This window comes from Xenia sp. Carnegie-2017, unplaced genomic scaffold, assembly GCF_021976095.1.
Source record: "Xenia sp. Carnegie-2017 unplaced genomic scaffold, XeniaSp_v1 HiC_scaffold_25, whole genome shotgun sequence".
NCBI lineage: Eukaryota > Metazoa > Cnidaria > Anthozoa > Malacalcyonacea > Xeniidae > Xenia > Xenia sp. Carnegie-2017.
Window position 1 is genome coordinate 3,114,400 of NW_025813488.1, and position 25,319 is coordinate 3,139,718.

A 25,319-nucleotide genomic window follows, 5' to 3' on the forward strand; every position below is an offset into this window, starting at 1 on the left:
CTTTCTCTTTCAGCACCCGAAATTATTCGTGAATTACCCGTCACTGTTGAAACTGATATTTGGTATGGGAATTTTGTGAACATTTTGGCTCCTTGTGATTGTGTGTTGTAGACTGTGTTATAGATATTAGTGTTGTAGACATTATTGTTATAGACTGTGTTATAGATGTTAGTGTTGTAGACATTATTGTTATAGACTGTGTTATAGATGTTAGTGTTGTAGACATTATTGTTGTAGACTGTGTTATAGATGTTAGTGTTGTAGACATTGTTGTAGACTGTGTTATAGATGTTAGTGTTGTAGACATTGTTGTAGACTGTGTTATAGATGTTAGACATTGTTGTAGACTGTGTTATAGATGTTAGTGTTGTAGACATTATTGTTGTAGACTGTGTTATAGATGTTACTGTTGTAGACATTGTTGTAGACTGTGTTATAGATGTTAGTGTTGTAGACATTATTGTTGTAGACTGTGTTATAGATGTTACTGTTGTAGACATTATTGTTGTAGACTGTGTTATAGATGTTACTGTTGTAGACATTATTGTTGTAGACTGTGTTATAGATGTTAGTGTTGTAGACATTATTGTTGTAGACTGTGTTATAGATGTTACTGTTGTAGACATTATTGTTGTAGACTGTGTTATAGATGTTAGTGTTGTAGACATTATTGTTGTGGACTGTGTTATAGATGTTAGTGTTGTAGACATTATTGTTGTAGACTGTGTTATAGATGTTAGTGTTGTAGACATTATTGTTATAGACTGTGTTATAGATGTTAGTGTTGTAGACATTCTTGTTGTAGACTGTGTTATAGATGTTACTGTTGTAGATATTATTGTTTTAGACTGTGTTATAGATGTTACTGTTGTAGACATTCTTGTTGTAGACTGTGTTATAGATGTTACTGTTGTAGACATTATTGTTGTAGACTGTGTTATAGATGTTACTGTTGTAGACATTATTGTTGTAGACTGTGTTATAGATGTTAGTGTTGTAGGCATTATTGTTATAGACTGTGTTATAGATGTTACTGTTGTAGACATTATTGTTGTAGACTGTGTTATAGATGTTACTGTTGTAGACATTATTGTTGTAGACTGTGTTATAGATGTTAGTGTTGTAGACATTGTTGTTGTAGACTGTGTTATAGATGTTAGTGTTGTAGGCATTCTTGTTGTAGACTGTGTTATAGATGTTAGTGTTGTAGACTGTGTTATAGATGTTTGTGAAGTAGACTGTGTTACATACATTGCTGTCGGATATCTGCTATGTGGTGATGTTACATTTACAAGTTAAATCGACTAAAATTGCGCAGTGTAACATTTCTATTATTTTTTCTTCCAGGAGTATTGGTGTCATCGTACATGTCATGTAAGTTTGCTTTGTTTCATTGATATCGTCTTCACGATCATTTGCTCATTGAACCCAATGATCTAACACTAAACCATTTGCGCAAAAATTCATCGTTAAATCGTTGCTTAAACAAAGATTGTATTATTTTCATCTAGGCTAACAGGCGTTTCCCCTTTCTACGACGAACATGTTCAAACCATGTGTGATAACATCTGTAAGGTCCGTTTTAATCTCGATGCTGATTACATGGTAGACATTTCCACGGAGGCAAAAGCTTTCATTAAAAGATTGCTTATCCGTGAACAATGGTATGTGTTACCATTATATTTTTTGTTCGTTGCGATGAACCTTATGTAAAATCCACTTCTATTTGATGACAACTTATTTGTCAGTATAAGTATTTCCAACATAACGTTTTTGAATTATATATTACTGTTTCCTCAAGACCTCTTTCTTGGTTGGAAATTGTTGTTTCATTTTGAGAGTCGTTTGCGTGTGCGTGGTTTTGGATAAATAGTTATGATTTTGGTCTTTTTGATTGCAGGCGACGACCAGAATGCAGTGATTGTTTAGACATGAAATGGATGAAGGTATTTATGAATAATTTGTTGTGAAGATGCTTCAATATATTAATGAACGTTTTAAAACCGAACAACGATACACAATTATCCATGTATTACACAAACAATTTTTCCTGTTTATTTTAGATGATTTCTCCTCGTTCACCACTCTCAGTTCCTGTCACACAGCTAAATACATCACGGCTCGCTACGTTCAACGCCAGACGAAGGAAAAATCAAGTACGGTTTGAAAATATTTATGAGAGTTTGTTTGAAGTTCCATCGTCGTGTTGACGATTTGTTTTATGTATTTTATTTGTACAATGCAATTGTAGATTCTTCTTTTTGTGTGAGTGTTAAAGCATTTTTCATCATTTGTCGTATTTTCCTAAAGCAGTTAATAAAATATTATCAGCTAAACGTGTTTCATCTTTTTTTCCTTCTTCAACTGTTTCAAACTACATTGTAAATGTTTTTAGCTTGAAATCACCAACATTAGACCAATACTTCAAGCAGAAAAGGGAGAATCTAATGTTTGATCGGTAAAAATGGTAAGCACTAACATATTATTTCTTAGAACTGGTGTAGATACCAAGGACTGTTGCACGAAAACTTGAATTGTGACGTATTAAAAAGGTTTATGTATTTTTTAACGTAAATGAGACTTTATTGATTTTCTACTTGATTTACTATACTGATTGTTGAAAGCATCATGAAAATACCATCCAACGGAATATTTGATGATGAATGATAACAGAGACATTGCTTTGCCCTTGATGAAACCGTGAATTTTACTTTGGTTGATAATTGATCTTTCTTTTTCTTTAGTACCACCTGAACGCTACCATGGTCGATTGTGATTTTAGATAAACTACTTTAAGATCCTTTCGTTATTTAATAAACACAAGGCAATAGAAATTTGTGTTTAAAAAATATTATTTATTGACACGAAGATTTTATATTACTGTTCTCGTTAATTTTAATATCAATCATGTTACAAACTTGGGAAGAGAATCTTCCATTTCATGACATAAATAATTTTTCAAAGTATTGTAACTGTACATAACGTTATAGAAGATATTATTTTTCTATTATAAATAGGGATGAACTCTTTTCTTTTTTTGATGTGCGTTTACATGAGATGTCTCAGGAAATGTGGAATATTTGATGTTAAAATAATTTATTATATGGCCATAAATTCAAACCAACTACTTTGCCATTAACTTCGCTAGCTGTCATGATGCCATCACGTTGTTCATGGTAAAAAAATGAAAATACGGTTAAGGTAGACATAAATATAGACATAAAGGTAGATATAAATGTAGACATAAAGGTAGATATAAAGATAGACATAAAGGTAGATATAAATGTAGACATAAAGGTAGACATAAAGGTAGACATAAAGGTAGACATAAAAGTAGACATAAAGGAAGACATAAAGTAGACATAAAGGTAGACATAAAGGTAGACATAAACGTAGACATAAAGGTAGACATAAAGGTAAACATAAAGGTAGACATAAAGGTAGACATAAAGGACATAAACGTAGACATAAAGGTAGACATAAAGGTAGACATAAAGGTAGACATAAAGGTACACATAAAGGTAGACATAAAGGTAGACATAAAGGTAGACATAAAGGTAGACATAAAGGTAGACATAAAGGTAGACATAAAGGTAGACATAAAGGTAGACATAAAGGTAGACATAAAGGTAGACATAAAGGTAGACATAAAGGTACACATAAACGTAGACATAAAGATAGACATAAACGTAGACATAAAGGAAGACATAAAGTAGACATAAAGGTAAACATAAGGGTAGACACAAAGGTAAACATAAAATAGTCCGTGCAGCTTATGCTGTTTTCAAGCTACGAAATTTGGCATCCTGATTAAGATGTTTCAGTGAACAATGTAAAAACCAAGGGACAATGGGAGGTTAAATTAATGAAAGGATTGAGGATTATTTTTGTGTTTTAATCTTGAGTTTTAATTTTTATTCTTTCCTTATTCTTTTGTAATTTTTTAGGTTGACCATCGATAGACAATATTTTTTTAATTACTGAATTAAACTTCGTTTTCCAATGGCCAATGCAAAAGTTGTTAAATTTGATGACAAAACTAAAAGAACACGTGACCGTTTGCTGACATTAGTATGTCTGACACTGCAGGCTCAATCAAGAAGTTTTCAAAACACAAGCAGTGCATGTTTGTGCGAGAAGAAATTTGCTGAAATATCTTAATATATGGATGATGACGGCGACAGAAATGAATATACACTTACCTCTTTTGAACCTCTTTCACCAGAAGATGAGAAATCTGGTTTGCGCAAGTTTTTCGAGGAGATTAAAACGAAAACTTTGCTCACTCTGGGACGTTCGTTCTCACATGACAATGTGAACGTGGATCAAAGGTTGTCTCAAGCTAGCAATAATGGTTTAAGCAATAGAAAGGAGGACACAAATTTCAATAGCAATGAAAGTTTTAAAACCAATGATAACAGTAAAAGGGAATTAAGTAATGAGAGTGTAAATGAAAACGCAAGAACTCCAACTTCCGTTTTAAGACGTCTCACTCACCTTGCTCTGTTGGAAAAGACAGATCAAAAGGTATGTATATAAATTTGTGTGTATTTATTTTTGATGAATGGATTGTGCTTGCATGAAAAAGTTTGTCAAGTCTGTCGAATCCAAAACCAGTGTCTTGGGGTCGTCTGTTGCCAAACTCAAACCTACAATTGGGATTGCCTAGTCTTCTGTGTGGGTGAACCACAATCTTCTTGTGATAAGCATCTGGATTTTTTGTTTCCAAGATTCATATTGTAAAAAATGTTAGTAGCAAGCAGTAAAACCCATCTGTTTTCACTGTAATTGATTTGTACAGTTGCATTTGCAATTATACTATGAATCAATTAAATTTGTGCTGTGATTGGTTGGTATGGCCACGTGATATTTACGTCATACTCTCTCTCTCTTATGTCACCTCCAACTTATGAAAGACAAATGCAGACCCAACTTAAAATGATGAAGAGATGTTCATAAAATAGTTCTTTATGTATTAATGCCAAGTTTGTTTTACAGCATTCTCAAGTCACAAACAGTTTGAGGAAATTCTGGATGCCAGATGAACAATGCAAAGAGTGCTATGAATGTAATCAGAAGTTCAACACGTTTAGAAGACGTCATCATTGCCGTCTTTGTGGTCAAATCTTCTGCAATCGCTGTTGTAATCAAGTGGTATCTGGACAGCAGATTGGATACACAGGTATTTCCATTTATTACTTTTAAAGAAGAAGATAGATGTTGGATTCGAAACATTTTGGTTTATTCGCTATAAGAAAAACAGAGACTGTTTATCTTTATAGTTAGCTTAAATTTTTCACTAGAGACGAAAGCATTTTAATTGTATGTTGGTAAGTTTACTTGAGAAGCAAAGTGCACAAGTATTGATCTGATGTTTCTAGGAGTATTTCGTGTTTGTATTTACTGTAAAAAGATTGTTCTAACCTACACATCTGGCTCAGACATTCAGAAGAATCTTATGCAACTAAAAGAGGATCTTAGTCTTGTTTCACATCCAGAACAAGGGCATTCAGCTTTAAATCAACAAGGTTGGAAGACATACTTTCCTGATCCTGAACTTAAAATATCATTTGATGTTTTTGGTGTGAGTGCAGAGGAGGCAAACCTGGTGAAACAGGTACAAACCAGTATTTTCATGTAATTTGAGGTAGAGGCAAACCTGGTGAAACAGGTAAAAACCAGTATTTTCATGTATTTTGAGGTAGAGGCAAACCTGGTGAAACAGGTAAAAACCAGTATTTTCATGAATTATGAGGTTGAGTTAAGATATTATACTGAAAGTTTCCACTTTTTAGCATCAGTTCACTACTGATAAAGACATCAAACTGGACTGTTAGAATTTAGGAAACAAGGTTTTATATCAGATCACTCCCAATGAAGACACTAGACTCGAGTATATACGTAAGAACTGGGATCTTCCCATCATCCAATAAGAACGTACCACGTGATTGTTGACGAACTTTGTTATACACTTCAATTTAGGATTCTTACAAAGAACTATGGCGTCAAATAATATCGCGTGAAACTGGCCTAGAATTTGTCACTCATCGTGTCCGCTTTCGAACATATTCAGCCTGTTTTATTGCACGTGATTTAACAAATTGGTTACTTATCAATAGAAAAGCAGCCAACAGGTAACTGACCATCAAGCCATTGACGTATATGATCACGTGAACGATCATGTGAACATCATTCGGTGTCGTTGTGATTTGCGTCCTTGAAAATGTCCATAGCTCGGAAGTGATGTATGAAAAGAATCAGTAATTGAGATGTCGTGTAAAAGTTTAACATCCCAAGATTGATTTCCTTGATATTTTAGATTTAAAAGGCAAAAGTGCTTCATCTTTCGGTCTGAGTGATGAAAATTAAAATGTTATAAACATGACATAACTATCTCTCTTCAGGTTTCAACCTGTTTTGTTTTTGAACGCATTTTTTTTCACTTAATTATCGCGTTTTTTCTCCACCTTCGTGTACTTAGTATATTTGTGAAATGAGTTCTGCAATGTTACAATATCTTCATTGTATTTATTCTTGTCATGCCTACCTACAAACTGTATGAAATCAACTGGAAAATTCTAAGCTTTTCAATATTTGTATTTTACATTGTACATTGAAGACTGTGAAGCAAGGATGTTAGATAAAATGTTGCAGGTCTTCAGAATATAAATAATTTTAGTAATGAGATTGAAATGTTTAATTTTTTCTCGTTGTGTCAATTCACAAGAGCATCTTCTTGTCACTTTTTGTTGTAGTCGGACGCCATAAACCATGCAGCGATCAAGAAGAGTAAAATTTCTGATTTTTCTTAAGGACTGTTGCACTTCACATATGTCAGGGTCTATATGATCTTGGTTGGATTGAGCCGGTGGGAGAGAAAGAAACGATGTTTAAAGATGATTTTATTCTCTACACTCCTGGACCTGTGAGTGTACTATTGTGTTCTACAGTGTACCTTTCTAAACCATTCTTTCGCATTCAGTAACATGTACCATCATATGCTTACCATTCCATAGCATTCTATACCATTATGTATCATTATGTACGTACCATTCCATAGCATTGTATACAATTATGTATCATTATGCACGTACCATTCTACAGCATTCTATACCATTATGTATCATTATGCACGTACCATGCCATAGCATTGTATACCATTATGTATCATTATGTACGTACCAGTCCATAGCATTGTATACCATTATGTATCATTATGTACGTACCATTCCATAGCATTGTATACCATTATGTATCATTATGTACGTACCAGTCCATAGCATTGTATACCATTATGTATCATTATGTACGTACTATTCCATGGCATTGTATACCATTATGTACCATTATGTACGTACCATTCCATAGCTTTGTATACCATTATGTACCATGCTGCACCATTCAACATCATGTACACATTTATAGCTATAATTGTATAAAATTATGTATCATCTTGTATAACTGCTTCATACTAACCATACAGAGGGCAAATGGAGACATTGTTTATACTGAATCTTTTGCTTCCACATCGTCGATTGAGGCTCGAGACACTACGTCATCATGGCTTTCATCAAGTTTCGACAAGGTACATTGGTTATCTGTACTTTGTTTTTTTCTATGTGAGACACGGGGTCCACATGATGTATTTCTGTATTATTATGTATTATAACATGTTTGTGGATGAAGATCGTCCAGGTTAGTAGAGTCCTGAGAAGGACTGTTGGTATTGATGTAGACTGACGTTTCGACAACCTTAGCGGCAGTCATCTTCAGAGTCAATGTATTATTATGTATTTTTGATGAAAACATTTAAGTTTTATGTATGCTGAGTGAGTAACTCGACCAGCTACGTTTGTGTGTTTTTTTGACAGAGTTGTTATGACCGCAACAGAGAAGGATTTCATAAAAGTTATTCAACATGTGAGTCGTTGTTTGCTTCATTGTTTGATTTTTGTGAGTATATAAAATGTGTTTGGTTCATGTCTGCTGGTTGGAATGCCCAGTTAGTGCTGAATATAGCGAAATCTGTAGAAAACCTGCAAGAATTTATATTTCATAATCGTGCGTGTTTTTCATGGTTTCTTTCAGCGACTATTGTGACTCCTAAAGTGTACTCGCCGCCATTTAATGCCCGATCTTTATCGTACGAAAATGTTCTACCTAAACGACAAGAAAAAGTAAGGAATTTTCATTGTCATTTTGCTTATTTTTAGTTCTTTTAAGTTCAACATGGAAAATAAGGTATAAATGAAAGATGTATGAGTACAATCTAAATGAATTTAGGCTCTTTCAGGGTTTGCTATTTTAAAAATTGAATAAGATTAAATGTGTAATTAAAGACCTCCTGGATCTTTCCCCCAGGGTCTTTCCCCTTGGATCTTTCCCCTGCATCATTACCCAGGGGCCTTTCCCGGTGGGTCTTTTTCTCAGGATCTTTCCCTGCTCGTCTTTCCCGCTGGATCTTGTCCCAAGGGTCTTTCTGCAAGGATTGTTTTTCCGTGATTTTGAAATCCAAGTGTTTTTCCATATAGTACATTCTGTGAACCAAAATTTCTCTTATTTTCATGAAACAAATTTCAACCGTCAGTTTAAATTGAATATTTTTCAGCATGTTGAGCAGCCCAAGATGCCCAAAGAAACTTCAAGATCACAGCAATCATGTATTGACATTTTCGTAAATGTCGATAATGCTTTTCTGCCAAAGACGGTCATGTCCGAAAATGTGGAGGAGGGGGCTGAGACTGAAAATGACGTCATCGGTGACGTAAAACAGGATAATGCAAGGATCACAGTTAAAGATCTAAAGATTTCATCAGCTGAGGAAAGGGAAGAAAAGAATGCTCGGGAAAAGCTAAGGTAATTTGTCAAACAGTGGTGAGAATTTTTTCTCCTTTATGATTACAGAATTTAAAACAATGCTATAGGACTTTGTTCTTCGGCCATTTTTTCTTTTGTACTAAGTTTGAAATTCGTAAAATCCATTTAGTGTTTAGCAATCCTTTATCGAAGGTCAAAGATCACTATAGTGTGTTGTCTTTAGTGTTATCCATAAGAAACATATTTCCGCGTTTCTTGTTCAATTGTTGGACCGCGTTGGTCTGCACGAGTCTTGGAAAGATGTCATTGAAAATATCGCAATAAAAGTTTGTAACATGGTGAGTTTGAGTGTTAACCTTCGTGCAATAGCATAAAGTATTGTGAAATCCATACGTTATTCGCTCTTGAAGCTCTCGGATACGATATTTGCCGGTCATTGTCAGAAACGTTCATTTCTGCATTTTGTAAATTTTATACTTTGTTCTTATTCTTGTTAAAAGTCTGGACTGGTAAAATTGTTTTGTGAAGTCGCTTGCTTTATGTTTGTTCAGTTTGTACAGTTCAACTTAAAAACCATTCTCAGGTTTCTCCAGACATTAAGAATAATGACGACATGGACATTCGGGAGTATGTGAAGATAAAGAAGATCCCAGAAGGATCTAGAAGCGAATGTCGTATAGTCAGCGGTGTTGTGTGCACGAAAAACGTTGTCCATAAAAAAATGGCGCCCGCTATTACACAACCTCTCGTGTTAATGTTAGCTTGCCCAGTTGATTACCAGGTAAGTATTTCATCTGCTGTTGCATGTACGCATTATGGGCTTTTGTATTGAACTCAATGTCAGGGATAGCGAATCACTATTGAATTTAACATGTTTATAAAAAATGATTTCAGTGTCCACTTTCATCCTTGTAGCAATGTTTGTGGTGATTGGACTTTAAAATTAATATGCTTTTATATGTTTAGCGTGTAGAGAATAAAATGGCGTCTCTGGACTCCTTAGTCTTGCAAGAACACGAATTTATCAAGAATTTAGTCGGTCGTATTGCCGCGTTGAAACCGACCCTTTTATTGGTAGAAAAAAGCGTATCACGTTTGGCACAAGACATGCTATTGGCTAAAGGAATCTCTGTCATCATAAACATTAAACATGTAAGCTTTCATCATAATTTTTATGTTTTAAAGAATCAGCGATCTTGCTTTTCATCTTGTTGTTTTGTTGTTAAATGGAGCACACGACATCTTCGTACATGTAAAAATGAAATCCTGTTGACACAAAGCCATTAAGAAATAAAAGATGTTTACTGTATTTGCACAGGCTTATGCAAACCGAGGAGACCTTTGGGAGAACTCGAGAGCAAATCAGTGCAAGCCCGAGACCGATAGTCGAGGTTTGCACATCCTCGAGAGTTCTCACAAACGTCTCCGAGGTTTGCATAACTCAGTGCAAACACGAAAAACATCTTTTATTTCTTTTATAAGATAACCATAATTCAAAAAAGACATACATTTTAATTTTTCCTCTAAAATGTATTCATGATCGATTTGCGAATTCTCAATTCTACTGATTGATTGTTTGGATTGATTTGATTGGTTAAGCTCAGATGTATTTTGCACAGCCTAATGCAAACACAGTTCTAGACCAATCAGCGCACGCGTTTCATTGTGTTTATTTTATAAATGTCAATGAAACATGTGCGTCAATATGTTTCTTTGGTGTTTGCAGAAACTAATGGCTCGTATATCACGATGTGTTGAAGGCGATGTATTGCCATCTCTGGACCAAGGCAGCAGGCCTAGGTTGGGAAGCTGTCAGAAATTCAAAATCCAAAAATATACTTTTCAGGTACTGGATTGTGTAAAGGATATCTTCTTTCATCTGTACGAATAACATTTCAATATATTTTGGCAATTTTATTTTATGTTCCACCTCTTGAATGTCAGTTAGTGAGTTAAACAATCATAGGTTTTATTATTTTTATTTTTTTTTCCACAAAAGAATGCTTTCTTTAAAACGCTGGCGTTTTTCGAAGGCTGTACTCCAAAACTGGGAGCAACGGTCATTCTTCGTGGAGGAAGCCATCTTGAATTGAAGAAGGTTCAAAACATTTTAAGGTTTATGATTTTTATTGTTTATAACTCAAAACTGGAGCAAGCGTTTATTATTGATGAGTTTGGTATGCCTTTTGTGGGAGACGAGCAAGAAAAGGAGAGTGAAAATGGAAAGGATTCTTCGTTAAAAAGAAGCGAAGTATTGTTCACCATTGAAGGTGAATCGACTGTTAAGGAAGAAGATTACGAAAATGAGGAAACAAACGAAGGAGAGATTATGAAATATGAGAGTGATGAACAACTTTGTGAAAGCGATGTCGACTTGAAACATGATGAACATGCATCTACGACAGTAAACTCTGAATTGTTATTGAATCATTTCGTCGACGACAAAAATGTTGATCGTGATGATGCTTCTATGGAAGAAATGGGCATAAATGGCGAGACGTTCATAAAGTTTCTTCATAACAATATTTTATCATCGTCACCTTTGATTCAATACCCATTGCCTTTCTTTTTAACTGCCGAGGGTAAAAATTGTGAACTACGAGAATTTATCTCTGATGATATGTACTGGACCTCGACGTTGCTCGGTAAAACCTCGTTGGCCCGTCGTAATTCTCCGGAAGAGCTCGAACATACACCGAGCGGACAATTTGAGGATGTTGTTCTGATTGATAGTCATCCATTTGTGTTTGCTAACACGCTATTGGATGGAGGAAATTCGAATGTCCTTGATCTTCTTGCTAGTTTTAGAGCACAAGGAGGCAGGATACAGTTGATGGAAAATGTTTGTGTGAAAGATGTCTTAGATGAAGAGAAATGTGAAGGTTCTTGCAAACAAGAAAATGATTTACTGAAACAATACACTTTGGTAAGACTACCTAAATCAGTTTTGTTAATGTTGGACGATACTGTTCGTCAATATTAGTATTATACTTCTTTGTAGAGAAATTTTGTGCTTACAACAGTGTTTTTGTTATTGAGTATTTTACTATGTGATGAAAAGCTTTATTCTTAACACTATTGTTATCTTTGCCTGAAAGAAACAATTCTTTTAATGTTAAATAACAACTTGTCCAAGTAGAACACTTTTTTATAGCAATATGCTTTTACCAAAGATTCTTATTTGTTTTTTTAGCGGGATTGTTTTGACCCGTTTCAACAACAAATGATTGCAGTTGTGTTTAGCAGTTATTCAAGAGAATCTGCGAACTTTCCACGACCTTGTATAGCACCGTGGTTAGTATGCAAATTTCTTTGACTTTCTTCCCCATGAACATATGAATCATGCCCAAAATTCACAGCCTCCATTTAAATTCTGTGTTTATTCGTGTAAGTATGCAAAAAAGATTATGTCATGTGATTTTTGTGTCGATGTTGGTACACAATTGATTTGTCACTCAGGAAGTAAAGGCAATTTATCATTGGATACATTCAAGTGGATGACAACGAAGATCTATATAGGAGGGGAGGCCCTGTTCTGGCTGAGTGACAAATCAATTATTAACTCTAAAACAAAAATTACTGCAGATGATATTCCGTGGTAATACGCTCTCAAATTGAACACATTCCTTTTTTTAATCTGCCGAATGTAATGTCGTTTTTACTTCTTCATCAAAACGTATAAAAATACCTCTCATTATTTATAAACATATATTTGTTTTGTTATAGCACCGTGTTTATGGAGTTTTACGGAAAGAATGACGTCACTCTTGGATATTTTCTTGAACGTTACTGTTTCAGGTTAGCCATGTCAGGGAATCCTGCGAAAGCTTGTTTTGTAAACGATGTGTGCTCATGTTACAATTAAACACAGTAAGATGTATTATAAACTGCAGCGGTATCCCTGCCGCCATATTTGAAGCCGTGAATGACGATAGTTTTTGGAAGTTTTAGAAGTTCCATTGTTTTCTTTTAATACACCTTAAATGTAGTATCACAAATTTTACCACATGAGCTATGATAATTAACAAAAAAAAATTGGAGTCAGCGTTCCTTTGGAGTTACAGTTCACTGTTATGTTGTTCGTTCCCAGGCCATCCTACGTGTGTCCCAATCCAAACTGTGACGTACCTATGGTAAAACACGTGAGATATTTTGCACACGGTGATGGCGCTGTTTACGTCAATATGAAGAATCTTGAGTCGCCTATTCCGGGTTTTTCGACAACGTTACTAACTTGGAGTTGGTGCAAAGAATGTAAACAGGTTATGTTTGTTCGTTGATGATTTTATAGCCATCGAACTCTGTATATAAACATACAATTTAGTGTCTTCATCAGAAGTGACCTGATGTTGAAACTTTAGTTCTTATTTACTCCAGTCCAGTGTCTTCATCAGGAGTTAGGTGATGTTGAAACTTGAGTTCTTATATACTCCAGTTTAGTATCTTCATCAGGAGTGATCTGATGTTGAAACTTGAGTTCTTATATTCTCCAGTCTAGTGTGTTCATCAGAAGTGACCTGATGTTTAAACTTAAGTCTTTGTTTACTCCAGTGTGTAGTGTCTTCATCAGGAATTGATCTGGTGTCAAAACTGAAGTCTTTTTCTACCTCAATCTATTGTCTTTCAGGTAACTCCTGTCGTCAAAGTTTCTCCAGAAGCGTGGAATTTATCTTTTGCTAAATATCTCGAGTTAAGAATTTATGCGACCCAATATGGACGGCGAGCGACCATGGAACCTTGCAAACACTCATTACATCAAGATCATTATCAATATTTTGCTTTAAATAATATCGTCGCTTCGCTAAAGTGAGTCGTCGTTTTTTAATATATACATATAATAAAGTATAACTTAGTTCACTTAAGCAAGCACGATGGACTCGGTTAAAATTACAAAATTTTGTTTCGAAAAGAATGAAGATTAACACGAAAAAATACCATCCTCTCTATCTCAGCATGACGATTATCTCACGCTAATTTTTTGTTGCATTCATCTCATTCGCTGTAATTTTTTGTCCGTTTTGGCATAATGCATGTTTTGTTCATTTATACCAACTTTGATTATCATTATTTCAGATATGTGTCTTTAAACATTTATAAAGTTAAACTCCCGCCGACGGTGATAAGAATCATCGAAGAAGAACGGCAGCCTTCGTTTTGGGTGAAACTTATTCAAACTATCAGTAAAAAGTAAGCGAAAAGTTTGCATGCAAATGTTTGCATACCGTTCTTTTTTGAAATATTACTATTGCCTGCTTTTTATATTATGTGTTTGTTTAAAGGATTGACCAGCTCATAAAATCCATCAATGAACGCATTGCCATGTTAAAGGTTGAAAGTCACAACTCGAAATGTTTCTCAGATATAGAAGTAAGGTGTATGTTTTATTTAACTTTCTCCTAAGTATATTGATTTGTTTATCGTCTTCTAACACCGACTTGAAAGCAGGCTCAATAATTTAGAATCGCTTATTTTTCTAAAATCAGTACGATAAGGCTCCACTCGAAGAAAAGGTCAAAGTTCTAGAAAGCAAGGCAAAGCTCTTGTCCAGTCCTCTCTCCTTTCAATCAGGTAGCGCAGACGATGAAAGCTTATTAGAGGCTCACGAAGTGTCAGCGGTCGAATACGAAATTTCTGATGGTATAATTGTTCTAAAGAGAATGATTTGTGAATGCTGGGAGACTTGGAACTCAAAGTGAGTTATTCAAAGGAGGCGTTATCTTTCTTTTGAAACTTTGCACTATCCTTGAACCCGTTACTTCTTTTTATTATACCTATATAGCTGGAATTTTCTCGTCTATATGATTTGAACTTCGCCACAGTTATAAAATCTTCATTTTTAATATGAACTTGCTTCCGATCGATGTTCATCAGTGATGAGCAAAACCGTCAAATTCATTTTGCATTCTCGTCTCTAACGGTTTTTTTGCATTTATAGATTGATGGAGTTGATTCAATTTGACAACGAAAAAAAGAAAAACAAATCCATTGAAAGGCAATTGGGAAATTCTTTACCAAATCAGGTAGGTTTACTCTTAAGAATGTATTTTTATGAAAATAGTTACTCTATACGTAAAGAAAGGGAGGTTTTGTGTATTTGAAGTTGAAAAACTTTCACTTCATCAAATCATCCATGTGTTAAATCACTAACATTAAATTACTTACATAAATTATCATTGACATTAAATTACTTACATAAATTATCATTGACATTAAATTACTTACATAAATTATCATTGACATTAAATTACTTACATAAATTATCATTAACATTAAATTACTTACATAAATTATCACTAACATTAAATTACTTACATAAATTATCATTAACGTTAAATTACTTAAATAAATTATCATTAACATTAAATTACTTACATAAATTATCATTAACATTAAATTAATTACATAAATTATCATTAACATTAAATTAATTACATAAAGTATCACTAACATTAAATTACTTACATAAATTATCTTTAAAATTAAATTACTTACATAAATTATCACTAAAATTAAATTACTTACATAATTACACGAAAGTGTTGTACGAAACAAAATACTGAAAAAGAAAACATTTTAAATTTCCAATTTGAGAAGAGTACGTAAGTCAACCAAAATTACACTTTCACACACGTTTATGTGAGATGAATTTAATCATTAGCAATGTTGTTATTTACTTTAGAATCCAGCGGAAAATTGTCACATGAATGTGTTTACCAACAACGTCGCCATACAACAAAAAAACCATAATCCTAATTTGACCTCCCGAATCAATTCATTTTCTGTGGATGATACTTTGTCTTTGGCAGAAATTAACTCATTCAATTCTGCAGATGGGAAATTTGGACAAGATTTGCGTAATCCCGACGTGTTACCGAACCTTACTGAAAGTTTAAACACATTAGACTTTGATCGATCATCGACCGAAGACGAACCGAAACCAGAAGGTCAGTTTGTTCAATTTTATGACGAAGCCTTTACTCTTTGTTCATACATTTCATACTTTACTGATATACGGAAACATTTCAATGTAGAATGTTGTCAAAGACAGTTGTAACACCTGACTCTCTAGAAAAAATGTTTTTATGCTATTGAATTGTTGGAATGTTTTCCCAGTGATAGAGAAGATGCCCTTTTTTGCTGTCTTTAGAATTCATTTACTACATAAGCGTACTGTTGAAATTAATTGTGAGATTCTAACGAATTATGTTTGATTTTTTTGTTTATAGACGGTCGTGGTCCAAAAATCAAACGAATTTTTTCTCAGTTTCTTCCTGGTTTGTCGTCTCGTTCAATTCCATGTCCATTGTGAGTTAGACTTTTCTTTTTACTATCAGTGTAAATGATTTTACCTTATTTAAACTTTTTCTCGTCCCAGTCCTCTCAACGAACATCATATGTTACCGTTGAGTGACGTCATTCCAATTGTGGTGAATGAAAAAGAGCCAACGTCGATAATTGCGTACACTTTGAGGTAATACCATCCTCTCTCACGCGCTTTTTTTTCTCATCTTTTATGATTCATCAAAGTGTCTTGGTTGTGGTAGTCCTTTCTTAGAGTTTGTTGTGTAAAAATACCCTCTTTCCCTCTTAGTTTTTTTCCACTTATAACTTGTAAAATACTGTCGAAAAAGAACTTTATGTAATGTTGTGTTTTACAATTACAAGAGTTTATAAAACATCCTTTCTATTTAATTTACGAGAACAGCAGCTCAGACTACCGTGAACACCTGCAGATAATTCAAGCATCTATTGATGAGTATTCAGAATCTTTTACTTGTATCGATGGAGACGAAACCTTAAAAAGGTTTGGAAATCACATTAATGTCAAATTTTACCGCCACGATTTGTTGAAGACACTAGATGACATTTTCTTTATATTATAAGATTTTTGCAAAAAACTTCAGAAGCGAATATATGCCTGGAGACTGAGAACGATTTCTTTCGAGAGTCTCGTAATGATCAGTCTAGATATATAAGCGTTTTTATGGTAATACGACAGACTATTTTGTTGACAATAGTTTGAATTTTTACACATCATACTACGTGGCACAGTTTTTCATTGGATTGTGATAAATGTTGCGCCAGTATTGTGAATTACTTGTCGATTATGCTGTCACTTAGAGTTAAACAGATATATATTTAAAATACCTTAGTAGTGAGAAATCAAGATCAAGGGCAAGATCAGAAACTTTAAGTAACACAAGTCTCATGTCGAACATTGAAGGTAAAGTTCACTTTGTCAGATCAAATATTTTACCAGGGAGGGCGGTCAATATTTATACATACACGTTCGTCTTTTGTAGTTTCTACTGAAATCAATTGTGATTAGGGATTATAACATATGAGTGTATGATTATAAGCCTCCCCCCCCAATTATCCATTTTCCTGCGTCCCTGTATTTTACACTTACAGTATTTTTGTTGATATCAATTACAGCCTAGGTGAATGTTTATGATGGAATTTATACATTGCATACCTTAATTTTTAGATGATTTAGTGGAAAATTACTTTCAATGGAATGAATCTGAAGATGATACGGTGTTGGTGGTAGATTTTGTACAAAAATCCAGCTCATCAACTACGAACAACTCAACTAATGATGAAGAAAATGGAAAAGAAAAAGGAAAAATCGTAAAATATACATCAAAATCAACCGTTAATCCTGCTAAGGTTGGGTTGCATTCGAGGAATCGGGCAAATGAAGCAACTAAAGAGAGAGAAATTAATGAAAGTGAAGAATCAATTGCTGACGGTAAAGATTTCACTCCAAGTTCAAGTTCAACTCAAGATGATACAAAATATCACATAAGACATTGTAAGCGTCAATCTTCGATATACTTTGTCATATTTCCAAGAACTTGTTTCTATGGAAATCTGCGTGAAACGTTGAATGAAATTATAGCTACTTTCGATCGTTTTGATGTTATCATCGTCAAAACGTGAAACGTTGTCCTAAATCTTCAATTTTTTTTACGTAGCTTTTTTAGACTCCTCAGCAAAGTTCTTTTGCATCGTGTACTTTGCCGAACAGTTTCGAAAAATCCGTAAAGCATTATTTCCAGACGGAGAAGAAAGGTTAGCAGCATGGGTAGAGTTAAAATAGATTTTTTCGGGCATTTGTACTAAGTACGTTCTCTAAATCACTACTTAATTCTGCCTTAAAATATTGAATCGATTTAATTTTAACCCTTCAAAGTTGTCAGCCAAATTAGAACATTGACTTCTCCGAAATCTTTAGTTTAAACAAAAATTCTGTACCCTATTCGACATTTTTCACTTGGCCATTATGAAACTAGAATTTGCTGTTCGGAGGACTGTCAAACGAATATTTTTTGACACATTTTGCGATGAAAATTTTGTTTGAACATATACAACTATCGATATAGCATTGTTTTACTTTTTGTTTTCTTCACAGATACATCCGCTCGTTGCAACATTGTATGAAGTGGCAAGCCACAGGTGGAAAGTCGGGCTCATCATTTTGCAAGACTACAGGTATAAAAAATATGTTTGATATCTAACTCCAACTGCTGTACTTTAACCATACCTTTGATGAACTGCGATAAGTCAGAGTTTTACCAAAGGTCTTCTGGAAGGTTAGTTAGTCTAAATTTCACATGTTTTTTTTGTAGATGATCGGTTTGTGATAAAAGAAATGTCTCGTCCTGAAGCTCAATCTTTTCTAAATATCGCGCCCTATTACTTCCAGTACATTGAGAAAGCAATTTTAGAGAAGGTTTGTAATATTTATGCGACGTTTTAAGAACATTCAAAACATCGTATCTTCATCTATGTTTGAAGTTTTGGGAGCTTCCCCACTCGTTAACAGCTTTGTCATTGAAAAACAATAAAAAAGACAATGAATTAATTTTATTTTAAATTACATCTCTTACAAAAACGAGGACTTAGACATTCCTTTGTCTTTCGTTAACTAATTCTTCTCTTTTTCTCCTTATTCTAGAAACCAACCTTACTTGCTAAAATTCTTGGTGTCTACAGGATCGGTTTCAACAGTAAACAGACAAATGTGCCTGTTCGAAAAGATCTTTTAATTATGGACAACATCCTGTACAACTGTAAGGTTGACCAGGTATGCACGTAGGTGTATATGTAAGGACATATAAGGATACGTTAGGACCGAGTAAGTCAGCTTATTCTTAAAAATTCGTGTGACTTTTTGTAAACTGTGTTCTTTGTCAGCCTAAATAAAGCAAATAGATGTTGGAATGAGAGCGCACTTCAGAAAAGGTGAAACCGCCATAATTGAATGTGTGTCTTTATTCTTTTGGATTTCTGACTTATCTCTTGGGATACCACTCTGTGGATTCCTCTTAGGATTTTTGACTGTTGGATTTTAAATTTTTCTCTATAATTCCTGATCATGTTTGTTCGTTCCAAAATCATTTCCTCGAGTCAAATCGTTTTGATAATTAGTTGCCATAATGCAAACCTTTGCTTTTCGACGCCCAAACTTTTTTAAACTCCTCTAAATACTCATGAATGTTGGTCTGTCTCAATGTTTTAGTTCTTTAGTGAAAAATTGCTTTGTCGAAGCAATACAAGACATTTTCAAAGGTAACTTACAATTTTTTCGCAGGTTTATGACTTGAAAGGCTCCATACGCAGTCGATATGTAAATCATTCATCTGATAAAGAGAATAATGTCTTATTAGACGAAAATCTTTTGGAAAGTAAGTGTCTTTTGAGAATGGGCTGAAGTTCCTTGTCTTTCTTAGCAATATTATGAATTTGATAATTAGCTTCTTCTTGGCCGCGTGACCACATTAATTTTACTGATGTTTGTATTTTTAGTGATTACAGAATGTCCGCTCTTCATTCGTCCACATTCAAAAGCGGTTTTATCGCGAGCTATCAACAATGACACGGAATTTCTCGTCAAACATATGGTTATGGATTATTCTCTGCTGTTAGGGATTGAGCGAAGTACATCCACATGTGTTGTCGGAATTATAGGTCAGTGACTTAGCGTTAAGATTCTCACACTGAGTCCGGGTGGAATCGCTTTCGAAAGGATTCCCAAATTTTACAACCCCAAAACTTGTCATTTAAACACACAGAAGTATTCAACATGTCACTTATCGTAAATGCTTTCAACACGGGAGTATCGTTACATGTTTGTATATGTAGATCGTCCAGGTTGGTATAGTCCTGAGAAGGACTGTTTTTGTTGTTGTTGACTGTTTTTGTTGTAGCCAACGATAACAAAAACAGTCCTTCTCAGGACTATACCAACCTGGACGATCTACATCTACAAACATATCACTTATCATTTGTTATTGGGACTCTTGGCATGGTGGTTTATATAGAATGTTTTTGTTGTTAGATATAATGTGTTAATGGCCTTTCTCCATTTATTAATGTTGACTAAATGTTGATAAGGAACAGTATTTCAACTTCAGTGAAGAAAAACTGTCACTCCTTAATTGTAATCAATTTGTAGACTTCATACGAACTTTTACATGGGATAAAAAATTAGAAATGTACGTCAAATCAACTGGTATTCTTGGTGGACAAGGCAAAATGCCGACTGTTGTCTCACCTGAACTCTACAGAGAACGTTTCTGCTCGGCCATGCAACGATATTTTCTTATGACACCAAATAAATGGCTTGGCCTTGGAAATGAAGTTAAATAACTCTTAGAAGTTTAAATTATTATATGAATGGGATAGGGGGTAAATAGGAGTACTGTGGGATAAGACAACGGTGGCATATTTTTTGGTCTTTCAAAGCGAATTCAAACACGATTTCAGAAAATTAATAAAAGTAATTATTGTTAGTACTATTTGTAACATATAGGTTTATTCATTAACGTTTTCGTAGCAAATGTTAATTTGCTCTTTAATTATGTTTTGTTAGAAATAATTTCTATTTGTGAAGTTAAACCAAATTACAATTTAATTGGTTTTATTCACCATTATAGCAAATTATTGTCGAGTGCTTTTCGGCTATAATTCATTAAAAAAAAACAATGTGAAAACTACATAAAATAATATTTAGAAAACCTGTCAGCATTGTCTGAGTGACAATAAATTTTTTTTTCCTTTCTCCGACTCATATGAAATGTCGACTATTTTTCAAAATGTTCCCCCTAAATGTTCCCGAATGCTAAATTAATTCTTGTTTCTTACCCAGTTATGCATGCATACACGTCATTTCATACATTTCTTTTTAATTACATGAAGTACATGTCGTTCATGTGTGTTAAACTCATAATCACCATAAGCATCTCAGTACAATACAAAGAAATTTCTTAAAAATCATGTGGGAAGAAGTACAAACAGCAAGTCAAGAAAAGAGATATGAATTGGTTTTACATGGACGCGAAATATCGGAGCGTATCGCGGAAAATGGGTTAGATCTTGCTATATTTACTTTGATAAATTTGAACTTTTTACAAATTTCTCAAACGGGACTTATTGAACTTCCCGCTGAAATTGGATCGCTTGTGAATCTTCGAACTCTCGATTTGCACCAGAACCAACTGTCTGTATTACCGTCAACTGTTGGGAAACTGAATGATCTTAAATTTCTTGATTTGTCTCATAATAACCTTGTGGAGTTGCCTTTAGAGTTAACTGATCTCACGAACTTGCATACGCTGAATGTAAGTTGTAATCAAATAGTTTCGTTGCCATCTTTCATCAAACTGCAGAATTTATGCAAGTTTGATTGCTCACACAACAAGCTGGAGGATTTGCCCTATGGAATTCATCAGTTACAGGCTCTGTACGAGCTGAGAGCCAAAGGCAACATAATATGTATCTTGTCAGGGGAGATATCTTCCAATATCTCCCTTAAAATACTGGATCTCTCAGAAAATCAGTTAAAAACCGTGCCACAAGAACTGGGACAATGTCAAAAGCTGAAAGAACTGTTGCTGTTGAACAATCCAATAACTGAAAATCGTTTGAAGAAACTTATCGCTCAATGCTCAACAAAGGCTGTTCTTGACTATGTTAGGAATGCAGGTGGAAAAACAAAGTCAAAAGGGAAAAAAGGAAAGAAACACATTTCTCAAAATGATGAGGAAGAGAATGTAAATGACAAGTTTGTTATTTCAGTTGAAAGAAGTGAGGATTTTAAGATTATAGTGAAAGAAAATGTTGCAGACGTACGACCCTTCATTGTCTGTGTGATAGCAAAGCAGATTGATCTGGGAGAACCTGAAATGTTCAAAAATTTTATTAGTTTACAGGTATGTTATTTATGTCTGTGTGCAAGTCATAAATAATGTTGATTACAATTGTTTAATCAGAGCATTCAATCTCAATTTTTGGAATTTTTGCGAAGAAAATACCTGTGTCAGATGTTAAAAGGAAATTAAGATCCTTTTATTGAAATTGTTGTGAAAAGGAATTAGGAAGTAGAGCTATGGTAAAGACAACAACTTTCTTAATGTTTTATAGCTATGTATGTATTAAACCATTGCTAGGGTATAAATGTTCTAAACCATTTTTTAGACAAAACTTCATGAGACAGTTTGTGAAAATCGTGCTGTTGGAACCATAGCAACACATAACTTCACAGGGATTTCCTTCCCATTAACGTATGAAGCTCTACCGTTGGATGAAATATCTTTGGTTCCTTTGGGCAAGGAAAAAATATTCACAGCAAATGAATTGATCAGACAATTGAAAGAAGATGCTATGAAAGAGAAACAAAGGACTAAACGCCAAGCAAAATCTGGTTTGCTGAAGTAAGATCAACAATTTTGCTGTGTACTATATACCTTGTCAAGTTATTGAATAAAGTTTTAGCTACGTTGATATCAATTAAGCATATCTTACTATAAATATTTGTGTGATAGCTACATCAATATTGAACTGATTTCCTTAATGTACTGTATTGCATCTAACATTTTCTAACATGTATCTAACAATGCCTTATTTTAGCTACACTTTCTTGGCTTTCAACCCCAAAATTTAGCATGTGCATGCACTTCCTATTGAAATCTATGACTTTTTAGCCACTTGCGAATTAGTTTTTTAAAAAATCTATTTGTTTTTGTTGTCCTTTAGGTATTTGTCATTGATTGAGAATGCGGAAATTCTTGCATGCTTGAAATCAAGTGATGGTACAGTGATCTCTTTGCCACCAATAACAAACAGCAACGAGAGCAAGGTAAATGTGAAATACAACATTTTTCTTAATTTCTTGACGGGAATACCACACATTCATAAGTGTACTTGATTATTCCATCATGTTGGGAACTTATTAATGCATGTTGATCAAGAACATTTATTGGAATCTAAATGGTTGGTTACTTTAGCGACATAAATGTTTTCTTTAACTTGGTAACTTTTTAACATACTTGGTTGAAGGTCAAAATTTTTAACAACTTTTTTGTTATGAAGGATTTATATGACTGCAATACTTATGCTATTCACATTATTTTGTGTTTGTTTATGATGATTAAAGAAATGTTGTTTGTATGTTGATTTGCGTACAACCATGTTTGGTGTAATTAATACCTCTTAAATCTGATTGCATCCATTTAACATCTATCGTTACCATGTGTACCACATAGATGATTGGTTGCAAGCATGAACCACAGTAGCTTTAGTTTTGGATTTATGTATAAATTTCTCCTCACAATCAATCACTTATAAATCCTTATATCCCTCTGTCCCGAGCTGCAGCTGCTTCCTCTGATATTAACCTTGGTTGCTATATAACCTCATTTGCAGTAACTGGGGGGGGAGGGAGGAGATAATTCTTTCAAAATAATTAGTTTAGAGACTTTTCAGAAACTTTTCTTTCAGATTTCTCAAACTTGTTTGGACATTGTATTTGAAGTTACATCAGATCAGGACTTAAATGTTTGTAAAAGAATCATGGATGAACTTATAGAAAAAATTATTGAGTCTGGACTGTATTCGTCCATTAACAAAACAGGTGAGATTTATTACAATATTTTGTGTGTATAGTAATATAAGATAGTGAATTGTGATTGGCCAAGATGCTAAATTATGATTGGTCAAGACGGTAAATTATGATTGGCCAAGATGGTAAATTATGACTGGCCAAGCGTTTACCACTTGCACAAAGTCTGAATAGCGTTATCCAATGGATAGCAAATTTTTTTAAATAGTCAAAAAACTTCTTAAAAAGCAAATATATTAGGTGTGAACTGAGCAATCACTGAAATAAAATATTGCTTCTAAGATTACAAAATTTTTTTATCGCGACGAAAATATAAACACCTTTTTTACATGTTTGAAAATTTTACTATCCAATGGATAACGCTATCCAAGTTTCGTGCAACCAGCGCCAGATGAATTGTGATTGGCCAAGGCACAAATTCAGTTCAATTACTACACAGCTATATATTAAGATATAAAGACTAGTTAGTGTTCAGCAAATTTCCCCCCACACACCGTGATTGCATGATATGATATTTTGAAGTTAACTTTCGTATAAACTAATAAACTTTAATTTTTTAAGATAAGAAAGAGTTGCGACTAGTGCAAGTCCGAATTTCTGATGAACGAGGAACTTTGAAAGTTGTCTATCCATCAAGAAAGGATCTTCCTTTACAAATGGCTGTTGTTCAATTTACAGATAAGTAATGTAAATAAGAAAAGAAAATATTGCGGAATAAATTACTATAATCATGATTGGATCTTCGTGAAAAACTCCGAAAACTTTCCTGTAGCCGTCTCCACATTTGTTTTCACGTTATTTATGTTATTCTTGCGGACTAGAAATTGTTTTTTCTTCAAATGCTGTTAAGAAAAACGTTAAATGTTTTTGTCCATACCCAGTTACTGAATAATATGGTAGGGTCAGTTAACCATGAACAGCTAGTCAACTGCAATGATGGCCCGGCATACCTGCACGATCTATGGATTCAACACTCAAATGGTGTTTTGGCATTGTAGCAATTGTCTTTTTCTAAAAATGCATGGAAGAAAAAGATTAAATAGAACTTCCCAATTTGCAATCGTAGCGACGAAATTTAGTTCAAGCGTGAAACTCGTGGCTTCTGTGCACTTAGTAGCTGGTTCAAAACCTCTCTGGCAATTTTGCGTAACAATTAGCGTTCTTTATTAAAAAATGCAGGAAAGAAAAAGATTAAATAGAAGTTTCTAAATAGCCTCGTATCAAAGAAATTTAGCTCAAGCGAAATATTCGTAGCTTCTGTGCACCTGTTTACTGGTTCACGATCACTCTGGCAGTGTTACGTAACAATTAGCGTTCTTTATTAAAAAAATGCACGAAAGAAAAAGATTAAGTAGAAGTTTCTAATTTGCCTCGTATTGAAGAAATTTAGCTCAAGCGAAATATTCGTAGCTTCTGTGCACCTGTTTACTGGTTCACGATCACTCTGGCAGTGTTACGTAACAATTAGCGTTCTTTATTAAAAAAATGCACGAAAGAAAAAGATTAAGTAGAAGTTTCTAATTTGCCTCGTATTGAAGAAATTTAGCTCAAGCGAAATATTCGTAGCTTCTGTGCACCTGTTTTCTGGTTCAAGATC

At 34.0% G+C, this 25,319-nt stretch overlaps 3 protein-coding genes across 8 annotated transcripts in view; all 3 read left to right on the forward strand.

Moving 5' to 3' along the window:
- Positions 1–3,024, forward strand: part of LOC124452819 (triple functional domain protein-like) — a 55,867-nt gene extending 52,843 nt beyond the window's left edge. For all 6 annotated transcript variants that reach the window (XM_047003445.1, XM_047003446.1, XM_047003447.1 and 3 more), the window contains 7 exons: positions 14–62; positions 1,348–1,374; positions 1,512–1,664; positions 1,901–1,946; positions 2,064–2,156; positions 2,396–2,467; positions 2,745–3,024. In XM_047003445.1, coding sequence (XP_046859401.1) covers positions 14–62; positions 1,348–1,374; positions 1,512–1,664; positions 1,901–1,946; positions 2,064–2,156; positions 2,396–2,455 — 428 coding nt within the window. In that variant the 3' untranslated portion in view covers positions 2,456–2,467; positions 2,745–3,024. The remainder of the gene's footprint in view (positions 1–13; positions 63–1,347; positions 1,375–1,511; positions 1,665–1,900; positions 1,947–2,063; positions 2,157–2,395; positions 2,468–2,744) is intronic.
- A 667-nt stretch (positions 3,025–3,691) lies between these two features.
- On the forward strand, positions 3,692–20,893 carry LOC124453224 (1-phosphatidylinositol 3-phosphate 5-kinase-like). The gene is made up of 35 exons (XM_047003991.1): positions 3,692–4,527; positions 4,999–5,182; positions 5,382–5,617; positions 5,983–6,134; positions 6,814–6,925; positions 7,484–7,585; positions 7,872–7,920; positions 8,089–8,177; positions 8,609–8,856; positions 9,041–9,155; positions 9,401–9,598; positions 9,784–9,969; positions 10,544–10,663; positions 10,817–11,743; positions 12,011–12,111; positions 12,544–12,615; positions 12,908–13,079; positions 13,445–13,623; positions 13,891–14,004; positions 14,097–14,184; positions 14,301–14,509; positions 14,753–14,837; positions 15,497–15,761; positions 16,044–16,122; positions 16,193–16,288; positions 16,523–16,621; positions 16,971–17,041; positions 17,306–17,632; positions 17,796–17,892; positions 18,233–18,312; positions 18,450–18,553; positions 18,779–18,907; positions 19,415–19,508; positions 19,630–19,791; positions 20,279–20,893. Exons 1-35 carry the CDS (start codon positions 4,165–4,167, stop codon positions 20,470–20,472), a joined length of 5,898 nt encoding a protein of 1,965 aa, XP_046859947.1. The 5' UTR covers positions 3,692–4,164; the 3' UTR covers positions 20,473–20,893.
- An 83-nt stretch (positions 20,894–20,976) lies between these two features.
- LOC124453226 (leucine-rich repeat-containing protein 47-like) lies at positions 20,977–25,223 on the forward strand. The gene is made up of 5 exons (XM_047003994.1): positions 20,977–22,034; positions 22,300–22,535; positions 22,858–22,960; positions 23,602–23,734; positions 24,284–25,223. The coding sequence occupies exons 1-5, from the start codon at positions 21,099–21,101 to the stop codon at positions 24,406–24,408; spliced, it is 1,533 nt and encodes a 510-aa protein (XP_046859950.1). The 5' UTR covers positions 20,977–21,098; the 3' UTR covers positions 24,409–25,223.
- Positions 25,224–25,319: the final 96 nt, after the last annotated feature.

Coding starts and splice junctions, on each gene's coding strand:
- LOC124453224 (XM_047003991.1), top strand. CDS start 4,165: ATGGATGATGACGGCGACAGAAATGAATATACACTTACCTCTTTTGAA. Junction 5,618..5,982: donor AGGCAAACCTGGTGAAACAG/GTACAAACCAGT, acceptor ACTTCAATTTAG/GATTCTTACAAAGAACTATG. Junction 19,509..19,629: donor AGACGAAAATCTTTTGGAAA/GTAAGTGTCTTT, acceptor TTGTATTTTTAG/TGATTACAGAATGTCCGCTC.
- LOC124453226 (XM_047003994.1), top strand. CDS start 21,099: ATGTGGGAAGAAGTACAAACAGCAAGTCAAGAAAAGAGATATGAATTG. Junction 22,961..23,601: donor CAAACAGCAACGAGAGCAAG/GTAAATGTGAAA, acceptor CTTTTCTTTCAG/ATTTCTCAAACTTGTTTGGA. Junction 23,735..24,283: donor TTCGTCCATTAACAAAACAG/GTGAGATTTATT, acceptor TAATTTTTTAAG/ATAAGAAAGAGTTGCGACTA.